The 21,679-nt window shown below is 38.2% G+C and overlaps 1 protein-coding gene across 1 annotated transcript in view; it reads right to left on the bottom strand.

Moving 5' to 3' along the window:
- Positions 1-21,679, bottom strand: part of ELAPOR2 (endosome-lysosome associated apoptosis and autophagy regulator family member 2) — a 183,432-nt gene that overhangs the window by 52,151 nt on the left and 109,602 nt on the right. The window contains exons 4-8 of the mRNA XM_064575341.1: positions 18,858-19,005; positions 15,750-15,836; positions 13,775-13,880; positions 12,687-12,839; positions 11,975-12,063 (exon numbers count right to left, since the gene is read on the bottom strand). Of these exons, the coding sequence (XP_064431411.1) occupies positions 11,975-12,063; positions 12,687-12,839; positions 13,775-13,880; positions 15,750-15,836; positions 18,858-19,005 (583 nt within the window). The remainder of the gene's footprint in view (positions 1-11,974; positions 12,064-12,686; positions 12,840-13,774; positions 13,881-15,749; positions 15,837-18,857; positions 19,006-21,679) is intronic.

Raw genomic sequence — 21,679 nt, 5'->3', positions numbered from 1 at the left:
TCTGCCTTATGGAATAATACAGAAAAGTCTGTAACTTCTTTTGTATGATTTCCTTTCAAATGCTTCAACTTACTATTTAGGAAGTTCTTATTAAGTACCTACTGTGTATAGAAGAAAGCACTGTGGGGAATTTAAATATTAATAAGATAAATTGCTCTGAAGGTGGTTCCAGTCTAATAGTGATAAGAAAGGTTCACAAAGTGCTAGAACATAAAAAAAATAAAATATGTGCAGAGGATGCAAAAGCATTGGATTTGGAAGCAGACACGATTAGGGTTAGAATTCCAGTCTTAAGACTTACTAGCTGTGGCTAGCTATAACCTTCCAGAAATTACTTAACATCATTAAGCCTCAGTTCTCTCATCTACAAACTGGGTATATTAATGTCTAAATTGCATAGCTGTTGAAAAAAAGAATTAGAGGCCATGTTTGAATACACATGCACACACACAGTGCGCACACAATTACATAAGTGACAGATGCTCCTGCTCCTAATACCATCACTACTATTTCCATAATTACTGTCACCATCATCACTTCGAAGAGAAACATGAAATGTCATGGATATTCAAAGGGAAGAGATCAAATCTCTTTGAGACAAGTAGAACACGTCAGAAAAATGATCCAAATTCCTCCATCCCAAGCTGTCTTTTCTCCAAACCGAAAAAATATTACCAGCAACTTCAACCGTATTTCATATCAAATAGTTTAATATTCTGGCCTCTTTTCTCAAGATTCTGCCCAATTTGTCAAAATTTTCTCAAGCCTTCTGCCAAGAACATAACACAACTCTCTAAATGTGTTTATCATTCACTCACTAATTTTCTCATTCATTAATTTATTCAAAAGATGCTTCATTACCTTCTGTGTTCCAGGTACTCTCCTAGGCTGACAGATTGTTTTTCTTTTTAAGTGATTAAAAATGTGTTTCTGTCTACAGGAAGCTGAGAGCCTGGGGAAGGAAACGGTCATCTTTTTTTTTTTTTTTTTTGTATGAACATATAATGTATTATTTATTTCAGAGGTACAGGTCTGTGATTCATCAGTCTTATGCAATTCACAGTGCTCACCATAGCACATACCCTCCCCAGTGCCCATCACCCAGCCACCCCATCCCTCCCAACCCCCTCCTCTCCAACAACCCTCAGTTTGTTTCCTGAGATTAAGAGTCTCTTATGGTTTGTCTCCCTCTCTGGTTTCATCTTGTTTCATTTTTTCCTCCCTTCCCCTAAGATCCTCTGCCTTGTTTCTCAAATTCCTCGTATCAGTGAGATCATATGTTACATGTCTTTCTCTGGTTAACTTATTTTCCCAACACCATTTGTTGAAGAGACTGTCTTTTTTCCATTGGATATTCTTTCCTGCTTTGTCGAAGATGACTTGACCATAGAGTTGAGGGTCCATTTCTGGGCTCTCTATTCTGTTCCATTGATCCATGTGTCTGTTTTTGTGCCTACCATACTGTCTTGAGGGGGTGATGATGACAGCTTTGTAATAGAGCTTGAAGTTCAGAATTGTGATGCCACAAGCTTTGCTTTTCTTTTTCAACATTCTTCTGGCTATTCGGGATCTTTTCTGGTTCCATACAAATTTTAGGATTATTCCATTTCTTTGAAAAATGTTGATGGTATTTAATCTTGCATTAAATGTGTAGATGTCTTCCTCAATTTCTTTCATGAGTATTCTATAGTTTTCTGAATACAGATTCTTTGCCTCTTTGGTTAGATTTATTCCTAGGTATCTTATGGTTTTGGGTGCAATTGTAAATGGGATCGACTCCTTAATTTCTCTTTCCTCTGTCTTGTTGTTGGTGTATAGAAATGCAACTGATTTCTGTGCATTGATTTATATCCTGCCACTTTACTGAATTCCTGTAGGAATGTGAGCAGTTTTGGGGTGGAGTCTTTTGGATTTTCCACATAAAATATCATATCATCTGCAAAGAGTGAGAGTTTGACTTCTTCTTTGCCGATTTGGATGCCTTTTATTTCTTTTTGTTGTCTGATTGCTGTGGCTAGGACTTCCAATACTATGTTGAATAGCAGTGGTGATAGTGGACATCCCTGCCGTGTTCCCAACCTTAGGGGGAAAGCTCTGAGTTTTTCCCCATTGAGAATGATATTTGCTGTGGGTTTTTCATAGATGGCTTTTATAATATTGAGGTATATACCCTCTATCCTTATACTCTGAAGAGTTTTGATCAATGCTTTTTCTGCATCTATTGAGAGGATCATATGGTTCTTGTTCTTTCTTTTATTAATGTATTGTATCACAGTGATTTGTCGATGTTGAACCAACCTTGCAGCCCAGGGATAAATCCCACTTGGTCATGGTGAATAATCCTTTTAATGTACTGTTGGATCCTATTGGCTAGTATTTTGGCAAGCATTTTTGTATTTATGTTCATCAGGGATATTGGTCTGTAATTCTTTTTGATGGGGTCTTTGTGTGATTTTCGGATCAAGGTAGATTCACTGGCCTCATAAAATGAGTTTGGAAGTTTTCCTTCCATATCTATTTTTTGGAACACTTTCAGAAGACTAGGTATTAATTCTTCTTGAAATGTTTGGTAGAATTCCCCTAGAAACCATCTGGCCCTGAGCTCTTGTTTGTTGGGAGATTTTTGATTACTGCTTCAATTTCCTTACTGGTTATGGGTCTGTTCAGGTTTTCTATTTCTTCCTGGTTCAGTTTTGGTAGTTTATACATCTCTAGGAATGCATCCATTTCTTCTATATCTTCTAATTTGCTGGCATATAGTTGCTCATAATATGTTCTTATAATTGTTTGTATTTCTTTGGTGTTGGTTGTGACCTCTCCTCTTTCATTCATGACTTTATTTATTTGGGTCCTTTCTCTTTTCTTTTTGGTAAGTCTGGCCAGGGGGTTATCAATTTTATTAATTCTTTCAAAGAACAAGCTCCTAGTTTCGTTGATCTGTTCTACTGTTCTTTTGGTTTCTATTGCATTGATTTCTGCTCTGATCTTTATTATTTCTCTTCTGCTGGGTTTAGGCTTTATTTGCTGTTCTTTCTCCAACTCCTTTAGGTGTAACTTGAGACCTTTCTTGTTTCTTGAGAAAGGCTTGTATTGCTATATACTTTCCTCTTAGGACTGCCTTTGCTGCATCCCAAAGATTTTGAATACTTGTGTTTTCATTTTCATTTGTTTCCATGAATTTTTTTAATTCTTCTCTAATTTTCTGGTTGACCCATTCATTCTTTAGTAGGATGCTTTTTAACCTCCATGTATTTGAGTTCTTTCCCACTTTCTTCTTGTAATTGAGTTCAACTTTTAAAGCATTGTGGTCCAAAAATATGCAGGGAATGATCCCAATCTTTTGGCACCAGTTGAGACCTGATTTGTGCCCAGGATGTGATCTATTCTGGAGACTGTTCCAGGTGCACTAGAGAAGAATGTGTATTCTGTTGCTTTGGGATGGAATGTTCTGAATATATCTGTGAAGTTCATCTGGTCCAGTGTGTCATTTAAAGCCCCTATTTCCTTGTTGATCTTTTGTTTAGATGATCTGTCCATTTCACTGAGGGGGTGTTAAAGTCCCCCATTATTATTGTATTGTTGTCGATGTGTTTCTTTGATTTTGTTATTAATTGGCTGCTCCCATGTTAGGGCATAGGTATTTAAAATTGTTAGATCTTGTTGGATAGACCCTTTCAGTATGATGTAGTGTCCTTCCTCATCTCTTATGACAGTCTTTGGTTTAAAATCTAATTTGTCTGATACAAGGATTGCCACCCCAGCTTTCTTTTGATGTCCATTAGCATGGTAAATGGTTTCCCACCCCCTCACTTTAAATCTGGAGGTGTCTTTGGGTCTAAAATGAGTCTCTTGCAGACAGCATATCGATGGGTCTTGTTTTTTATCCAATCTGATACCCTGTGTCTTTTGATTGGGGCATTTGGCCCACTTATATTCAGGGTAACTATTGAAAGATATTAATTTAGTGCCATTGTATTGCCTGTAAGGTGACTGTTACTCTATATTGGCTGTGTTCCTTTCTGATCTATGTTACTTTTAGGCTCTCTCTTTGCTTAGAGGACCCCTTTCAAGATTTCTTGTAGGGCTGCTTTGGTGTTCACAAATTCTTTTAGGTTTTGTTTGTCCTGGAAGCTTTTATCTCTCCTTCTATCTTCAATGACAGCCTAGCTGGATACCATATTCTTGACTGCATATTTTTCTCGTTTAGTGCTCTGAATATATCATGCCAGTCCTTTCTGGCCTGCCAGGTCTCTGTGGATAGGTCTGCTGCCAATCTAATGTTTCTACCATTGTAGGTTACATATGTCTCCTCCAAGCTGCTTTCAGGATTTTCTCTTTGTCTCTGAGACTTGTGAGTTTTACTTTAGATGTCAGGGTGTTGATCTATTTTTATTGATTTTGAGGGGGCTTCTCTGTGCCTCCTGGATTTTGATGCCTGTTTCCTTCCCCAAATTAGGGAAGTTCTCCGCTACAATTTGCTCCAATATACCTTCTGCCCCCCTCTCTCTTTCTTCTTCTTCTGGGATCCCAATTATTCTAATATTGTTTTGTCTTATGGTATCATTTATCTCTCAAATTCTGCCCTCATGATCCAGTAGTTGTTTATCTCTCTTTTTCTCAGCTTCTTTATTCTCCATCATTTGGTCTTCTATATCACTGATTGTCTCTTCTGCCTCATTTATCCTAGTAGTTAGAACCTCCATTTTTTATTGTACCTCCTTAATAGCCCTTTTGATTTCAACTTGGTTAGATTTTAGTTCTTTTTTCTCTAGTATCCTCTATGGTTTTTTCAAGCCCAGCTAGTATCTTTATAATTGTCATTCTGAACTCTAGTTCCAACATCTTACTAATGTCCATATTGACTACATCCCTGGCAGTCAGTACTGCCCCTTGTTCTTTTTTTTGAGGTGAGTTTTTCCATCTTGTCATTTTGTCCAGAGGAGAATAGATGAATGAGAGAACAAAATGCTAAAAGAGTAACAAAGACCCCAGAAAAATATACACTAAACAAATCAGAAGAGACCCAAAACTGGAGAGAAAAGAAAGGTGGGGGGAAAAGGAGTATGATCAGGCTGGTGAATAGAACAGAGCCACACACTAGATTCTGGGTGTATTTTGGTCTGTTAGAAGAAATTGCCTCTCAAAATTTTAAAGAAAGAAAAACGTATACATATATATATATATATATATATATATATATATATATACACACACACACACACACAAAAAAAAATAAGGGTAAATACAATGGAGGGATGGAATATGACTCTAAAGATGAAAATTAAGGAGCGCCTGGGTGGCTCAGTCATTAAGTATCTGCCTTCAGCTCAGGTCATGATCCCAGGGTCCTGGGATCAAGCCCCACATTGGGCTCCCTGCTCAGCAGGTAGCCTGCTTCTCCCTCTCTCACTCCCCCTTCTTGTGTTCCCTCTCTCGCTGTGTCTCTCTCTGTCAAATAAATAAATAAAATCTTTAAAAAAAAAAAGATGAAAATTTAAAAAGATTTTAAAAAGGAATTGATAAGGTAAGAAGTTGGTTGAAAAAGAATGAAAAAATTTTTAAAAAAAGATGTGATCAGGGGGAGACTAGGACAAAGTCATACACTAGATTCAGGGTATATTTTGGTCTATTAGAAGAAACTGTATCCCAAAATTTTAAAGAAGGAAAAATTTATATATATACAAAAAATAAGGTTAAATACAATGAAGGGATAGAATATAACTGTAAAAATCAAAGTTTAAAAAAGATTTTTAAAAGGGAATTGATAAGATGTTGGTTGAAAAAGGAAAGAAGAAAAATTCAACTAAAAAAATAGAAATAGAAAAAATAAAGAAAATTTTAAAAATTAACTTTGAAAGACTAAAGAATCATGGGGGGAAAAGCAATGAATTCTGTATTCCCTTAGTGCTGTATTCCCTTAGCGCTGGGGTTTTGCAGTTCTCATTGTTTGGTAAACTTGGTCTTGGCTGGATGTTCTTGTTGATCTTCTGGGGGAGGGGCCTGTTGCAGTGATTCTCAAATGTGTTTGCCTGAGGCGGAAATGAACCACCCTAGCCAGGGGCCAGGCTAAGTAATCTGCTTGGGGAAGGGGAGTCTCCCTGGATCTGCCACTTGCTGGTTCCCTGCTTGAAGAACAGTGGCCCGACTGTGCCGGGGATCATGGTTTATGGCAACCCCGAGCAGAAAGCCCACTCCTCGGCTCCGTCTTTGCAGCTGGCTTCCCCGCTCCGATACCTGGGAGCTCTGCCGCACTCAGGCACCCCTGGTCTTTCTGTGATTCCACGAATCCTGAGACCACACTGTCCCAGCAAAGGTTCCACCCCCCACTTAGCCACTGGTGCAATGTCGCTGAGCCGGGCAGACTTCTAAAAGTTCCGATTTTGTGCTCTGCTGCTCTATCACTTGCCAGTAGCTGGCTGACAGAGGCTCCCTCCCCCCATGGTCTATCTTCCTGTATATCTCATCAGATTCACTCCCCCACACATCCTATCTTCCAGAAAGTGGTCACTTTTCTGTTCATAGAATTGCTGCTATTCTTTTCTTCCATCTCCTGTTGAGTTTGTAGGTGTTCTGAATGGTTTGATAACTATCTAGCTGAATTTCCGGGACCAGACGAAATTTAGGTCTTCTACTCTTCCACCATCTTGCTCCTCCTCTCCAGGAAATGGTCATCTTTACAAGAACTGTATTTGCAATAGTGATCTGATACCAAAACACTAGCAAACCTTCTATGACCACTCCGAAAATATCAGAAGAGGTGTGCAAAAAATTCTGTGGGAATTCCCAGTATATCAAGACAACCTTGGCAGATCTATTCATGTTATTTAAGAGTACATGAGTTCTATGAACCAGCACAGAATCACTCTCTTTTTATTATGGTAACCAACACCATCTTTTTCTCTTTAGGAACTGATTTGTGTGACACTGAAAGGAACAGGGAGTTATACCGTCTGGCTGCCCAGCCTCAGGGCTCAGCCAGTGAATGAAGCTGTTGTACCAGAGTATTCCATTCCATTGGAAGAATGGTTAGTCTGAGGTGGGCTCATGCTTCAAGGAGGGCCAATAAGAGTCTTTTCTGAAACTCTGGTCAGCGCCTCTATGATCAAGAGCTGTGAGGATGATAGTGGCTTGGGTGGAGATGCCAGTGGGCATCTGGTACCACAGGAAAGAGCTTGCCTCTGAAGGAAATAAAAATGAACCAAGAATATCAGTGAGAAGAACAGGAGAAAAAAAAAAATGTCCTAATAAAACTGCTCTATGGTGACCTCCCAGTCATGAGTCAAGAGACTTGCCCTGCTTCCACCTACCCCAAATCTGGAAAGGATTTTTTAATTTCATTAACAGAATTTTTAATTATCCCCAAGTGTGAGAGCAAAACTAACACCTTGCTTTGCAACCATTAAAAAGAAAGGTGTATTCACATCCCACAGTCAGGGCAGGGGAAGGAACTACTTTTTACCCTGAGATAAAAGACAAAAACAAACAAAAAGTTACTAGTTCTATAGAGTTCTAGTACTCAATATAAATAAAAGCTTAAGCCTTGTCTGTATGTGGCTGACTCCCTAACAAAACCACCTTATCTCTCTAATGTCTGTAAGCAGAACTGAGACAACCTTTGTGGATATAATAAACAAGTGAGTGACTTGTTTTTCAGCCATGAACCCACTTAATTGAAAATTAAGTATTCTTTGTATTCTTGGGAGGTTTTTTTTCCTCTTTAAATGTCTGTTGCATTTTTTATTTGGTAAGCCAGGTTCTAAAGCTTGGATTCTCCTCAAAATATTTTTGGCAAGTTTTGGCAAGTTAATGTTTTCTCTTTTCTAAATACTTCTATATCTGAGACTTTGACACAAATAAATGTTGACTTTGCTAATTTGAGCTCAATGTGCTAGCACACTGGGATCTCTCTAAATTTTACTTCTGTCATTCTTCCCAGCTTTATTGCTCTACAATTTAACATACTTATTCCCAATATCCTCATGCAAGTTGAGGACTTTTAAATCAAATGTTGAAAATAATTCACATGTACTCATATTCTTCTTGGTATGACTTAGGATATGTATAATTATGTTGAAATTTATATTCCTATAGCAAATACATGATACCAACTATAGTACTAGTTAATATCAACTACACTCCTAGTTGATATATCCATTTATTAAGTCAAACATTTTACATACAGTTCCTGAATTAACCATATATCCTCTTAACCATATCATTTAGTCCACAATTCTCTATCTTAGCCATATGGAGATCATGAGAAGCTCTACCACATATGGTGCTAACATTAAAAGATGCCTTCTCTCGATGACTACTTGACCATTAACAAGGTCAAGAATTTTTTAAGATTTTATTTATTTATTTGACAGAGAGAGAGAGCACAAGTAGGGGGAGTGGCAGGCAGAGGGAGAAGCAGACTCCCCGCTGAGCAAGGAGCCCGATGCGGGGCTCGATCCCAGGACCCTGGGATCATGTTCTGAGCCGAAGGCAGATGCTTAGCTGATGGAGCCACCCAGGCTCCCCAAGGTCGAGATTTTTTTAGCTCAGATGTCAAGCACTGAATCTGTGCATGTGTATGTAGCCATATGAGTGTATCTCAACATATGTAAAAAGTGGGCGCTGAACATTTTGAAAAAATACACAAAAATTTCAAGTTGACTCACTACTACAAAACCTCCCTATTCTAGCATGAGTCTATGTCATTAGATGCAGCTAATACAACACCCTTCCCACACCCCCTCCAGTCACACACCCCATTAGTTCTTCAGATATATCCTGCTCCCTCCCACATCAGATCTTCACCATCCTGCTCCTCTTCCAGAAATGCTCTTCTTCCATGCCTTGGCCAAGGTTTCATACAGTTCTGAAGCCTTTCCAGGCTGGGTCAGATCCCCATAAAATTCAGATTTTTCTGCTATAGCACTAATCACAGCTGGAAATATTTTTTTCTTTTGACAGATCATCTCTTCCTCTGAAATCCAAAACAGTCGTTCTCAAATTGCTGAGATCCTAGACCAGTAGAATCAGAATTAACCTGGGAACTTCTGAGCAATATAAATTCTCAGGTCCTGCCCCAGATCTACTGAAAGAGAAAATCGGGGACAGGAACCTCCAGGTGAATCTACTGCACACAAAAATTTGGCAAACACTGTCTACACTCCATGTAGACAGTTACCTTCTTCTGCCTCTCCTTGTTTCTGCCCTCAGCACCCAGCATTCAGTAATATGACCAGTGCTCAGGAAAGATTCACTGAATAAATGGATGAAAGAGTAGAAATTCCACATTTTTCATGATGTTAATGAGAGTCTCTCAATCAGGATTAGAATGGTTTCAGTTACTAATCAAAATACTTCTGAAAAATGTTCCCTATAGGAGAGAAGCAATCAAATAACTGAGCTTCAAAATGAACACAGAAATCTATAACAGTTCTGTGTCATATAAGTGATTATGTTCAAAGTCTGTCTACCTCAATAGCTGCTTCCCTTGAGGATGCTCTCCAAGCAAGGGGAAAATAAGATCAAAGAGAGTATGACAGGACAAAAGGGGCCATAGTCAGTGAACGACCTGAAAACATCACTAAGTCACCAGCAAATCACCAGGCTGTGCCAAGCAAGAATAAAATATCTTTTTAAAAGAGGAAACCGGAACACATGAAAAGGTTGAAACAAACGAAAATAGAAAAAAAATTAAAATTCTCATCTGTAATCTACATTTCTCTACTATATCGGTTAATTAAGCTTCTATTGTTTTTGTTTACTTCTGAAGCTAGACACATTTCTCTTGAAATAAGTCTTAAGTCGCTTTTTAAAGAATCACTGAGTTGATGGAGCCAAGTACGATGTGTTCTATACTGAGAACGTGTTCAGAGTTCACCCAGACTCAACAGAAAAAAAGTAGTTTTGGTGTACATGTGAACACAACATGCCTGTGGGTGCTTGCGTGAGCACAGGTGTGTGTGCATGCATGTGCACAGACGTGTGTGTGGGTGCATGTGTGTGTATTCTGTACATTCTACATTTAACGTATGGTTTCACCTCCTTCAGGCCCAGGTCAACTAAATGTTATCACACTACTCATTGACGTAACACACTACCTATTGACATAATAAAAATAGGACTTTTGAATATTTTCACCACAGCAAAGACAAGAACCATTTGTATATTAGATCTCATTCATTTAAGCTTCAGTAATGCTGACTTAGTGATTACTGCATAGAACAAAGCAAATTCAATTTGCCTTACTTATTAATTAGACAAGTTTAACTAAAAAAAGTTTAGGTAAAGAATCATTATTTCAAATTACTTTAACTCACCTTAGTGGCTCTCTGCATGTATTTTCCAAATGGAAATAACCATTTCTTGGTCATTATTATAGGACCATCAAGATCTCATTTCATAACTCCTTCTAATATAAGGGCTGTTTGAGTTACTGTTCTTATTAAAAATAATACATATACTTCTAATTATTAAAATTTCCCACTAATTTAAACTGGCCTTCCCCTGAATTATCCTGAGTAAGTAATGGCTCTCCTGCAAATATGAGAATGGCCTTGGTCTTAAGTACTCAAAAGTCAATTCCTAAAAAAATTTAAGGACTAAAGATAAGATTAATAATCACACAAACATAAAAAGTACAGATTAGAAAGTAAGGATACAAAAATAAGAAAAGAAAAGCAATACTGACATATATGTATATTCTCCAAACTAGGTCAAGAAATTAAATGCCATGATTTCAAAGATGTAAAACACAAGGAGATATGCTGCATTGCAGTCCCCCCCCCCTTTTTTTTTAAGATTTTATTTATTCGTTTGAAAGAAAGAGACAGAAAGAACATGAGCGGAAAGGGGATGGGAGAGAGGGGGGAAAGAACCTGAAGCAGACTGCACTGAGCACAGGGCTGGACGCTCAGGGCTCAATCCCACAACCATGAGATCATGACCTGAGCCGAAACCAAGAGTCTGATGCTTAACAGACTAAGCCCCCCAGGCGCCCCGGCAGCCACTTTAATCTCAGTTTGTCCTACTGACGAATGCTAGTTACAGGCTAACTGTAATACAGAAAATGCCACATCAACTGCAGGGTTCATGTGTGCATTTTTCCTCTGGCGAACTGCCAGCATATGGTAATTACTCTGCATTTTCTAAACACAATTACACAGTCATCTGCCATAAGTGAATTTACCTATGGCTGAGCGGAAGGCAGACGCTTAACGACTGAGCCACCCAGGTGTCCCTGCATGGCTCTTATTGATCAAACCGACTGAGGAACCAAATAATTAAAGAGAGGTTACAGGATATTTCCATCTTGTGAGTCACAGTACACATTTTAAGGCTGTGCTCCTCCTGATCCTATTACTTTTGAAAAAAAAATTTAACTGTTAAAAATAGCAGTCACCTCGAACCATGAGAGACGATGGACTCTGAAAAACAAACAGGGGGTTCTAGAAGGGAGGGGGGTAGGAGGATGGGTTAGTCTGGTGATGGGTATTAAAGAGGGCACGTTCTGCATGGAGCACTGGGTGTTATGCACAAACAATGAATCATGGAACACTACATCTAAAGCTAATGATGTAATGTATGGTGATTAACATAACAATAAAAAAAATTTTTTTAAAAATAGCAGTCACCTATGGAGCACTCCCTGTGTGGCAGAGCACTACGCCAGGAACCACAACCTGAACATGTCTTGCATTCTCATAGCAGCCTTGTGAAGTAAGAAGTGATATTAGCCCCATTTTACAGATGAAAAAACAGACTTAGAGCAAATAACTGGCCCACAGCACTAATAAGTAATAGTGTAAAATTGAAGCCAGAACAGCCAGATTGAGAATCTACATTCTTAAATTTCCTCTGTCCTACTTACAAATATGTGCTACAAATCAACTCATTTAAGTCTCTCAGGAACAAATTAGAGTCTGCTCAAATTGGGAAGAGGCTTAGATTCGGGATGCAGTCGACTAAAGACAGCCTATACCTTGCCTTCTTCATCACATGGAGTATGGATCTGGAAATAGTCTTTTGTGGTACAGGGAGGTCGCTCCATACACTCACTGGATCCTTCCTCTGCAACATAAAAGCGCATTTCAGAAATGAGTCATTTACGTTGTGATTCTCAAAAAAGGCAAAAAATCAAAACAAAACAAAAAAAACCCAGACAACTAAAATTTTAAAATAACCTTAGCAGACGAATTTAGGAAGAACTAGCTAGGCATAAGGAAAATAAAGGCCTACATTTCTATTTACCCTAGAGCAGTAAATGTTTCCATGATACACAGGAAACATTTCATTTTTTCCAATAAGACATTAGATTTCTTCGTTATCAGTGAACATTGTAAATTTGCAACAAATGAAAATTTTCTGAGTACACCTCTATTCCATTGAATCATGTAAAATTACAATATGATTTTTTTTTTTAGATTAGTATAAATATATCCAAAGCACAGGGAGAAATATATCCCTGTGGGGTGTGGAACAGAAAAAGTGACAAATGGAAAAGTCATGCACAAAGGGGTAAGAAGAAGTAGTATTTTATCCATTCAATACTGATTCCCTTCAGCACTTGGTTTCTGGCACACTCTTCCCACCACATTTGATGTGTGACTTCTGGCTTATGGCCATAAGCCAGAACAAACATAAATTTAGAGAGAGAAGAACAAAGAGCATAAACTGGCAAAGCCTAGTCCTACCTGAAAACTGGGAGTGCTCTTCACACTTTATGCATTCTTTGGCTCCTTTCTCAGAGTAGGTGTTTCTGGGACAGACTTGGCAGGTAAACGAACCTGGTTTGTTGCTGAATGTGCCTGGCTTGCATGGGAAGCATTCTGATGTATATGCCACCCCTGTGTGGTAATGAAAAACAGAGCATGGGAGGGAGGACCCACCAGCAACAAGCACATCAGTACCTTCTTGCTGCTTCTCAGAAGTGAGAGAAATAGGAGTAGTCAGCAGGGATCCTTTATCCCATTCATTCAACACCAAGGAAGTATTTACTATATACAAAAAACTGGGATAGATACTGAATTAAACATCCTAAGGAGAGCAAACACTTAAACGAGAGATTGAGATGTGACAGAGGTATACTAAATTATAAACTGAGTTGTCAAAAAACAAATCCACTCACTCAGACCTAACAGACCCTGGTAGGAATGGCCTTTTCTTCTGGCTTGTAATTCCAGCCTTTGCCAGGAGATGTCCCTATGACTAATGAGATGGTGTCACAGGACCCAGTATAGAAGGTAGTAAAATATAAGCCATTAATAAAGGAGAATCACTGGTTTAATTAAAACTAGCCCTAATTGAGAACGAAGCATGCCAGGGTTTATTGGCTGCTCTCCTGGGCCAGAAAATGCCCAGCTGGTTCAGAGAGGCAAAAGAGGTTTAGGAGACAGTCAGGCAGAGAAGTTTATTTTATTTCTATTTCTATGGATTTAACAGTGACCCGGGTGGGTTCGATGTCCAGTACAACAGACATTTCTTGAATGAAGGATAGTTTCTTATTAATAAGAATCCTTTTATTTTATGTAGAGTCACCGAAAATTGTTATCATGCTTATTTTTTCACACAGATTAAATTAATTTAGTTTAAGGGTACAAAAAAGAAAAAAATTCCAGTCAACTTGCCAAAAATAAAACCAGGATCTCTAGACATGTATGATGCCTAACGTATTAATTCCAGCCCCATAAATCCTTGAGCCATCGAAACCAACAACTTAATCAATATTTTAACTAACTCTCAATTGTGATATGTGACTACCAAAAAAATTGCTGTGAAATACCTTCAATTGTGATATTTTTTACCAAAACTGGCTTGACCGCCTTAGAACCCATAAGGATGCCAGTGGTTCTCCAGTACAATATGTTGGTGCCTGATTTCAACATTACCTGTAAAGAGGAACACAAGGCACTCGGGTCAGATAAACCACACTACTTCAACCATACCTCAAAGCTAATCCCTTATACACGTCTCAAGGCATTATCATGAAACACCATTAATTAGGAACCTACAAATTTAAGTCTACTGTTAGTTCATATCTAAGCTCTGCTGTAGTTATATTTTATAAAAAAAAAAAGTTTGCCAATCCAAAAACTATAGCAATAAAGAAGGAAAAGAAAATTCTTTAAGCCTGAACAAAAAGATAAAATGATTTTTAAACCATGTGCGTGAAGTCTTGGTTTGTATTTAAAAGGAATTCATTCCAGAAAGTGAAAGGCACTCAACCCAATCACATATTTGTTGACTGCCACTATTCATATGTAGATCTCTGGGCTCTGAAAACAAAAAGTCAACAGAACGAGTTTGCTTCCTTCTAAAGTTGTTTAATAAACAATAGTGCAACAGCAAGCAGAGAAAAATAGGACTGTTATAAAATAACATGATTTAAATGACTGCAGAATGTAAATGATATTACATCTAATATTTGCTTCCTTTGCCACCAGCACATGGTTCTATTTACGTATCAAACTACGTTTCCCATAAATCTCACGTTGTTTCTGTCAAAGCCAACAAAATAATTTAAGGGTTCCTTGCTTTCTTGTTTGCCACTCTTATTCTTCTATGCAGTCTCTGGCTGGCCAAATTCAAGCTGTATGAAATTAAAACATATCCAAGTACTTCACCCTGCCAGAGAGTCAGAAAAGTAGTGCACTAAGTACTTTCCCCTGTGTTAAGTGAAGAAAGTGTATTTGTTGCCAAGGGTTACTGTACCTTCAAAGCCCAGCTTAATGAATGCTTAGGTGAATGGATCTTAAGTGGTTCTCATATCACTTCCAGGCATACAGATGAAAAAAAAAAAAAAAAAAAAAAAACAGTCCAAAAGGGTACATTGTATTAATCACTCAAGGATGGGGCACCTGTTACAACTCAAAGGTGGGGGTGGATGGTCGCTTACTGACATAGAGCTCAGTCTACACTGCAGGCACCACACTAGGTGGTTCCCATATATCCTCTCATTTAATCCTGCAAGATCGCTCCCATTTCTTACATGAAAAATCAGATTCAGAGAGATGAAGCCAAAAACAAAACAAAAGAGATTAAGCCAACTGCCTAGAGAAACACAACTACTGTAAGCCAGAGTTAGATTTGAAATCCATGCCTCATTCCAAAGGGACAGTGCCTCAAATAATAACAGATTCAAAGACTGTGTTGCCTGATAACTGCTTTCAGGCATTTGGAGTTGTCCTGTGGAGACTAGGCAGTTGCGTTACCCGATGTGACCAGAGACTGTAGACCTTTGAGCAACAGGTGACAGATAGATAGGAAGCAGGTTTAGGCTCCAAGCATGGATGACTTTTGTGATAGGCAGAGCTGTCCAACAGTGGAGTCAGTACGGCCCCCATCAAGACAAGCTGGAAAGTCACTTGTTGGTAAGACTGCAGAGAAAGTTGGGTCAAAGGACCCTCCCAGTACCAGGAGCCACGGATTCTCTCCCATGTGACAGGCACATATGTAAACTCACATACCCCGAGGTTCTGTGCGCTAGTTTTGAATAGCCTTATTTTCTTGTCAATGCCCTTTTGAAAAGGAGGAAAGTTGGAGTATGATGGGAAAGAGGAGGGAAAGAAGCCTAAGGAGAAAGAGAAAGGTAGGAAAAACTACCCATGTCCATGAAATTTTGGGACAATTTCTTCCCTAACTAGAAACTGTCTAAATTAATCATTTTTCTTTTTTGTTTATAAACTTTTTTTTATAAGGTTGAGAAAAGGAAGGAGCAGAATGGGGGCTGATGGGATAGAAGACGAACAGAGACTTACAGAATGAGAGCCCCATTCTCCATTGTCTGTGAGTTTTACCCACTTGTCTGCGGTGGTGTCCATCTCCTGGCACTGATCGTTTTGAATCTGTGGATTAAACACAAGGGCCCCAGTAAAGCTTCTTGAATAATGGTTTTAATTAAATTCATTACTCAGCATAGGACAGGCTGCAAGAGCTTCTTTCAATACCTACTAAACAATGACCATAAGTAATTCTCAGCAAGCAAACATACCAAGACCTCTAGAGCCTAAGTGACAACTGTATACAAGTGATTCTAAGTAAAGCATCCACATTATTGCAACAAAAGGGTTAGGAAGCAGAGAGGAGGGAGGGAGAGAGGATGAGAGTAGTTAACTCTGAAAATTCACAGAAGGGAGAAAAAGTCATTACGAAAAACTTACCAAAAGTTTTAAAATCTTTCATTCACCATCCGGGCCCAATAAAAATAAAGTACATTTTTACAAGACTTAGGGAAGTCATGTTTTAAATTAATAAATAAATGACATCTGCTTTGTTTTCAATTCCCCAGGACTCATTCCAAACACATAGACAAGGAGCTACAGTCAAAGCCAAAGCCCTACATTTTGAGTTGGGGGGAAATGTTAATCATACACCACACCAGTTCAAATGACTGCAGCTACTATCTTTAGTACCAAACACTTTGTGCTCTCCGGACAATTCTTACAAAATGCCCAAGGGTTTGCACACGACTTTTCCAGGCCTGTGAAGAATACACAGACAACAAAAAGCAGGCCTTTTTGCAGTACTGCCCACGAGTCAGCAATAGAGTAGGGCTGAAATAAGAACTTGTCACCTCTGCTTTGGCCAAAATGGCTATTTCTCTCTGCTCTACATCTTGGCCACTTCATTCATCCTCCTGACCAGTTTACCAACAACATTAAAATGTTCGCTGTAATAGGTACTTCCTAAAAGCTCAGCTAGAAAACAGATACTTTTAACATCCAAAAATACCAGAGATATCAGCCACTGAGATTGTTTAAACTGAATTTAAGTATCATACTTATACATATTTATACTATAAGCATAATGACCATTCTAATGCAAGTGTTAAGCCATTTTTAAGCAGATATGGACCCTAAATATACCTTTGAAGATCAATGTGTGGATAAGCTGAAAGTTGTTTTTTTTTTTCCCAGCTGAAATCAAACATCATGTGTTTTGGGGATATTCTAATGGCATTCTGGGATCTGATTTCTGTTCTTCATTCTAAAAGTAAAGGTATGACCTTGGTCCAATCACTTATTCTCCCTAGGTTTCAGCTTCATCACTTAAAAAGAAGAGTGGAGGAGCTGAATCAAATTCCCACAGTTCTAAAATTAAATACTTGACTGCTTTAAATTATGTGATAGCCGAAGGTACAACTGTATCTTTCAGTCTTCAGACATTTCCTTTACATTAACCATAAGCCTGATGACTGAGGTGTTGACCCTCTGAGTCAATAAATTACAACCTATAAAGCTGAACATCAGTAAAAGAAGGAACTCGCCACCTCTTTTCAATATGTAACCAGAACAAAGGCACCATTCAAAGGAAGTCATGAAACTTCATGTTTTAGGAGTACCTTTACTGACAACTCTGAAAGGACTTATTCAGCAATACAAAACTAAATGCTTATTCTTAAACAGTTTTATAATTACCTTGCTTTACTCTAGTTTTAGTAATATTGCAAAAATGTCCCATGGAATAGGGAATCATTTACTCTAAGAAGTGTTTTACAAACAAAATATAGCTTAAAAAGCAAATCCGTTTGACTATTACTTAACATCTTAAACTCCTCAAAGGATATTAGGACAAGGAGGATCCTTAAAGGTCTGGTCATACAATCCACTTTGCAAAAGAGAATGCTGAGGGCTGGAAGGTTAGCTTAATTGCCCCAAACACACAACCAGCCACTGCAGTTGGGACTTGAGCCAAAAATCTCTTGACTTCAAGTCCAGGGCTCATACTTTCATGGCAAGTGTCTCTTCCTATCAAACTTCCAACTTACAAATTTCCATTATCAGGAGCAAAATAAATTTGTTTTAGAATTATTAGTACCTGGGCTCCTGAAATCTGGACCACAGAAACTTATACAAGATAATTTTCCCCAATTACCTGTACAACACACATTTTTTAAGAAGTCAATCTGAAAATATTTTCTCAAGCATTTGAGAGACTGCCACAACAAATATTTGCTAGATTAGATACAGTTTATATTAACTTTTTAAAGTTTACTTATTTATTTAAGCAATCTCTACACCCAGTGTGGGGCTCAAACTCACAATCCTGAGATCAAGAGTCACGTGCTCTTCCGACTGAGCCAGCCAGGTGTCCCTATATTAAATATTTAATTTTAGTAGCAATAGTCTATTCCTTTCAATTTAAATTCAATTAATTAACATATAATGTATTATGAGTTTCAGAGGTAGAGTTCAGTGATTCATCAGTTGCATGTAACACCCAGTGCTCATCACATCATGTGTCCTCCTTAATGCCCATCACCCAGTTACCCCATCCCCCCTCCCCCCACCCCAGCCTATTCTGTAAGACTACTATTTTATCCTACATTCCAAAATGCTATTTCATCTCTTACCAAAGACATCAACTATCCCATCCACTGATTCCTTTAGATTATACAAAACTGACAGAATCAGAAAAACATAGTCACTTCTACTTCTCAAATATTGCCCATGCTTATACTTAAATCAGTCAAATACTTGAAACTGCAAAAAGAAAAAAACAAAAACTAAAATTGGTGAAAACATATCTTGACTAAAATAGCATCTGTAGCTATAAAGAAAATTAAAATGAATGTTGGGTGGAAGTATTTTTCACACAAAAAGTCTAAATCAAATGGTCATCTAATATCATAACCAATAATAAAACAAGTCCAATGTTATTCAACAAGGTGAGAGCTCAGAGGTAAATAAACAATATTAAGCAGAAAATAAAATATTAAAGAAAAAATAAAGTTTTCTTTTAATATCAAAATGTTCAGCTGACAGGAAAAACTGAGGAGGCATACCACAGAATAGCAACAACCGATTACAAGAAATTTTACATGAATTTCCCTCAAAAAGTAAATTCTAGAACATAAAAGGCCTTACAAAGAACTCAAAGAAGATGTTGTTGTCGACATACTGGTACTCAAAGAAGACATAACCTGACTTCTTGAGGTGCACAGCATAGATCAAAGATACCGTGCAGTCATCACGATTGGACTCTATGTAATTTCCACGAGGGACCCAAGAAGAGCTGTGGAAACAAAACCAAGAGGAATTTTTACATTAGCATTCGGAAACCTCTTCTGTTCACAAGTTATATAACTTAGTTTCAAAAGAAGTTCCATCAGCAAAGCACAGCAGAGAAGTCTAAAGCATTTCTGGAACTCAAAGGCCAACACATTACTGGGAAAATGTTCATTTCTTATGGCAAAGGGCTTCCTTAAAGTTTGGTAAGGTTATGTGATCCATTTGCTAGGAAACTGCTATTTTTCAAGAAAAATTTGGTCACTAAATAGATCACTACTAATTGCAACAGTCTGAGATAGAGTTATTCTCTCAAGCAACACATGAAGTTTTATTTATACACATATATACCTGGCAGGGAGATGAGGAGTTACTTGAAAGAAGGAAAAGTCCTAGTAAAAACCCATTTAAAGTACACCTAAATAAAATATAAATCACAGTTTCAGAGTATATAGGAGGGAATTTTTATCTAAAAAAAAAAAAAAAAAAAACAAATGAAATGAAAAATTAAGAAAATATACTGGTGAACAAAATTTAAGTTGCAAATCTAGCCACAATTCTGAGCTAAACCAATAATGAGTCACATGTTGACCCTCTGGCCAAAAAAAATTTCTAACAAACTGTATGAAAGCACAACTTAACAGCCTTCTCTGTTTATATGGATGGTAAGAGTGAGATTTTGGCAAATTCTTTTCTTTTTTCTAAAAGGAATCTGAAGACTGAGACTTCCACATCCCAACATGACTCACTAACTGGTATTGGATTTGCCCTTTCTCTTTAACAAATTGTTAAACTAAGGAAAATACATGAGCCATATTCAGGCAATGACAATAGGCAATGCAAGACAGAGATTCTTGAGAGCAGGAAAATGCATGAGGCAAAGCCCAAATTGATTTTGGCATCACTCTTCAGGGCACTTTTCAGACTGTAGCACCCAAGCAGAGCAGGGTGGTCTCACTGAGCTGAGGAGCAGAGATGAGTATTTAGGGCAGCTGAAGCTGCTGAAATGTATAGGCCTGAGAGTCAGAGAAAACAGGGGTCCAGAAGTCCATATGGAGTCTCTCTGTTGGTCCTGGGCTTGAGGCTGGAGTATACAGGCAGACATGGCAGAGAACAGCCACCACAAAGCTGTGACATAATCAGAGAGATCACTTTAGTGGGAGTCACAGGAACTTCCGGTCAGCCTGAGAGGAGAAAACTTGATAACCACATTGAGCATTCATCTGATACTCCAGAATTGCCACCTTGGGAATAGGGCCGTACTCTGGAGCAGGTATCAGCCAACTTTTTCATAAAGGGCCAAAGAACAAATATTTTGGATTTGTGGACCATCTGGTCTTTCCTGCAATACTTAACTCTGCCATTGTAATTGAAAAGCAGCCATAGATAATGCATAAATAACTGAGCGCAGCTGTCTTCCAATATAACTTGGTTTACAAAAACAAAGGGCCCACAGGTCATAGTTTGCCAACTCCTGCACTAAAATAAAGGTCGTAACCTAGAGCTAAGAGTGAAACCAATACAGAGCCACCCTAAAAAATAATAAAAGCAGGCCTGATGAGATCAAGGTGCTCTTTGAGCACATAAACTGCCTGCCAGAACAAAATTTAGCACCCCTAAAATGAAGAAAAAAAATAATCCATGTTCCCTACATCTTAACATTCACAATGCCCAAGATACAATAAAAATTTACTAGACATGTAAGTAGCTGGGAAAATATGACCCTTAATTGAGAAAAAAGACAGTAAAAAAACAGACAAGTATTTAAGACAGTTCTTACAAATACAGTCAATTATAAATAAAAGATGAATACAGTGAGTGAAGGCATGGAGAATCTCAAGTATTTCAAGGGAAATAAGAGCCATAAAATAAGGAGCAGAAGGTATATTGGAGCAAATTATAGCAGAGAACTTCCCTAATTTGGGGAAGGAAACAGGCATCAAAATCCAGGAGGCACAGAGAACCCCTCTCAAAATCAGTAAAAATAGGTCAACACCCCGACACCTAATAGTAAAACTTACGAGTCTCATAGACAAAGAGAAAATCCTGAAAGCAGCTTGGGAGAAGACATATGTAACCTACAATGGTAGAAACATTAGATTGGCAGCAAACGTATCCACAGAGACCTGGCAGGCCAGAAAGGACTGGCAGGATATATTCGGAGCACTAAATGAGAAAAATATGCAGCCAAGAATACTATATCCAGCTAGGCTGTCATTGAAAATAGAAGGAGAGATAAAAAGCTTCCAGGACAAACAAAAACTAAAGGAATTTGCAAACACAAAACCAGCCCTACAAGAAATATTGAAAGGGGTCATCAAAGCAAAGAGAGAGCCTAAAAGCAACATAGACCAGAAAGGAACACAGACAATATACAGTAACAGTCCCCTTACAGGCAATATAATGGCACTAAATTCATCTTTCAATAGTTACCCTGAATGTAAATGGGCTAAATGCCCCAATCAAAAGACACAGGCTATCAGATTGGATAAAAAAACAAGACCCATCGATATGCTGTCTGCAAGAGACTCATTTTAGACCCAAACACACCCCCAGATTGAAAGTGAAGGGATGGAAAACCATTTACCATGCTAATGGACACCAAAAGAAAGCTGGGGTGGCAATCCTCATATCAGACAAATTAGATTTTAAACCAAAGACTGTAATAAGAGATGAGGAAG

Source organism: Mirounga angustirostris, unplaced genomic scaffold (genome assembly GCF_029215605.1).
Source record: "Mirounga angustirostris isolate CCGP_5_RB_7025 unplaced genomic scaffold, mMirAng1.0.hap1 SCAF_12, whole genome shotgun sequence".
Lineage (NCBI taxonomy): Eukaryota > Metazoa > Chordata > Mammalia > Carnivora > Phocidae > Mirounga > Mirounga angustirostris.
The sequence above is the reverse complement of the archived record's forward strand: the minus strand, read 5'-3'. Positions and strand labels throughout refer to the sequence as shown.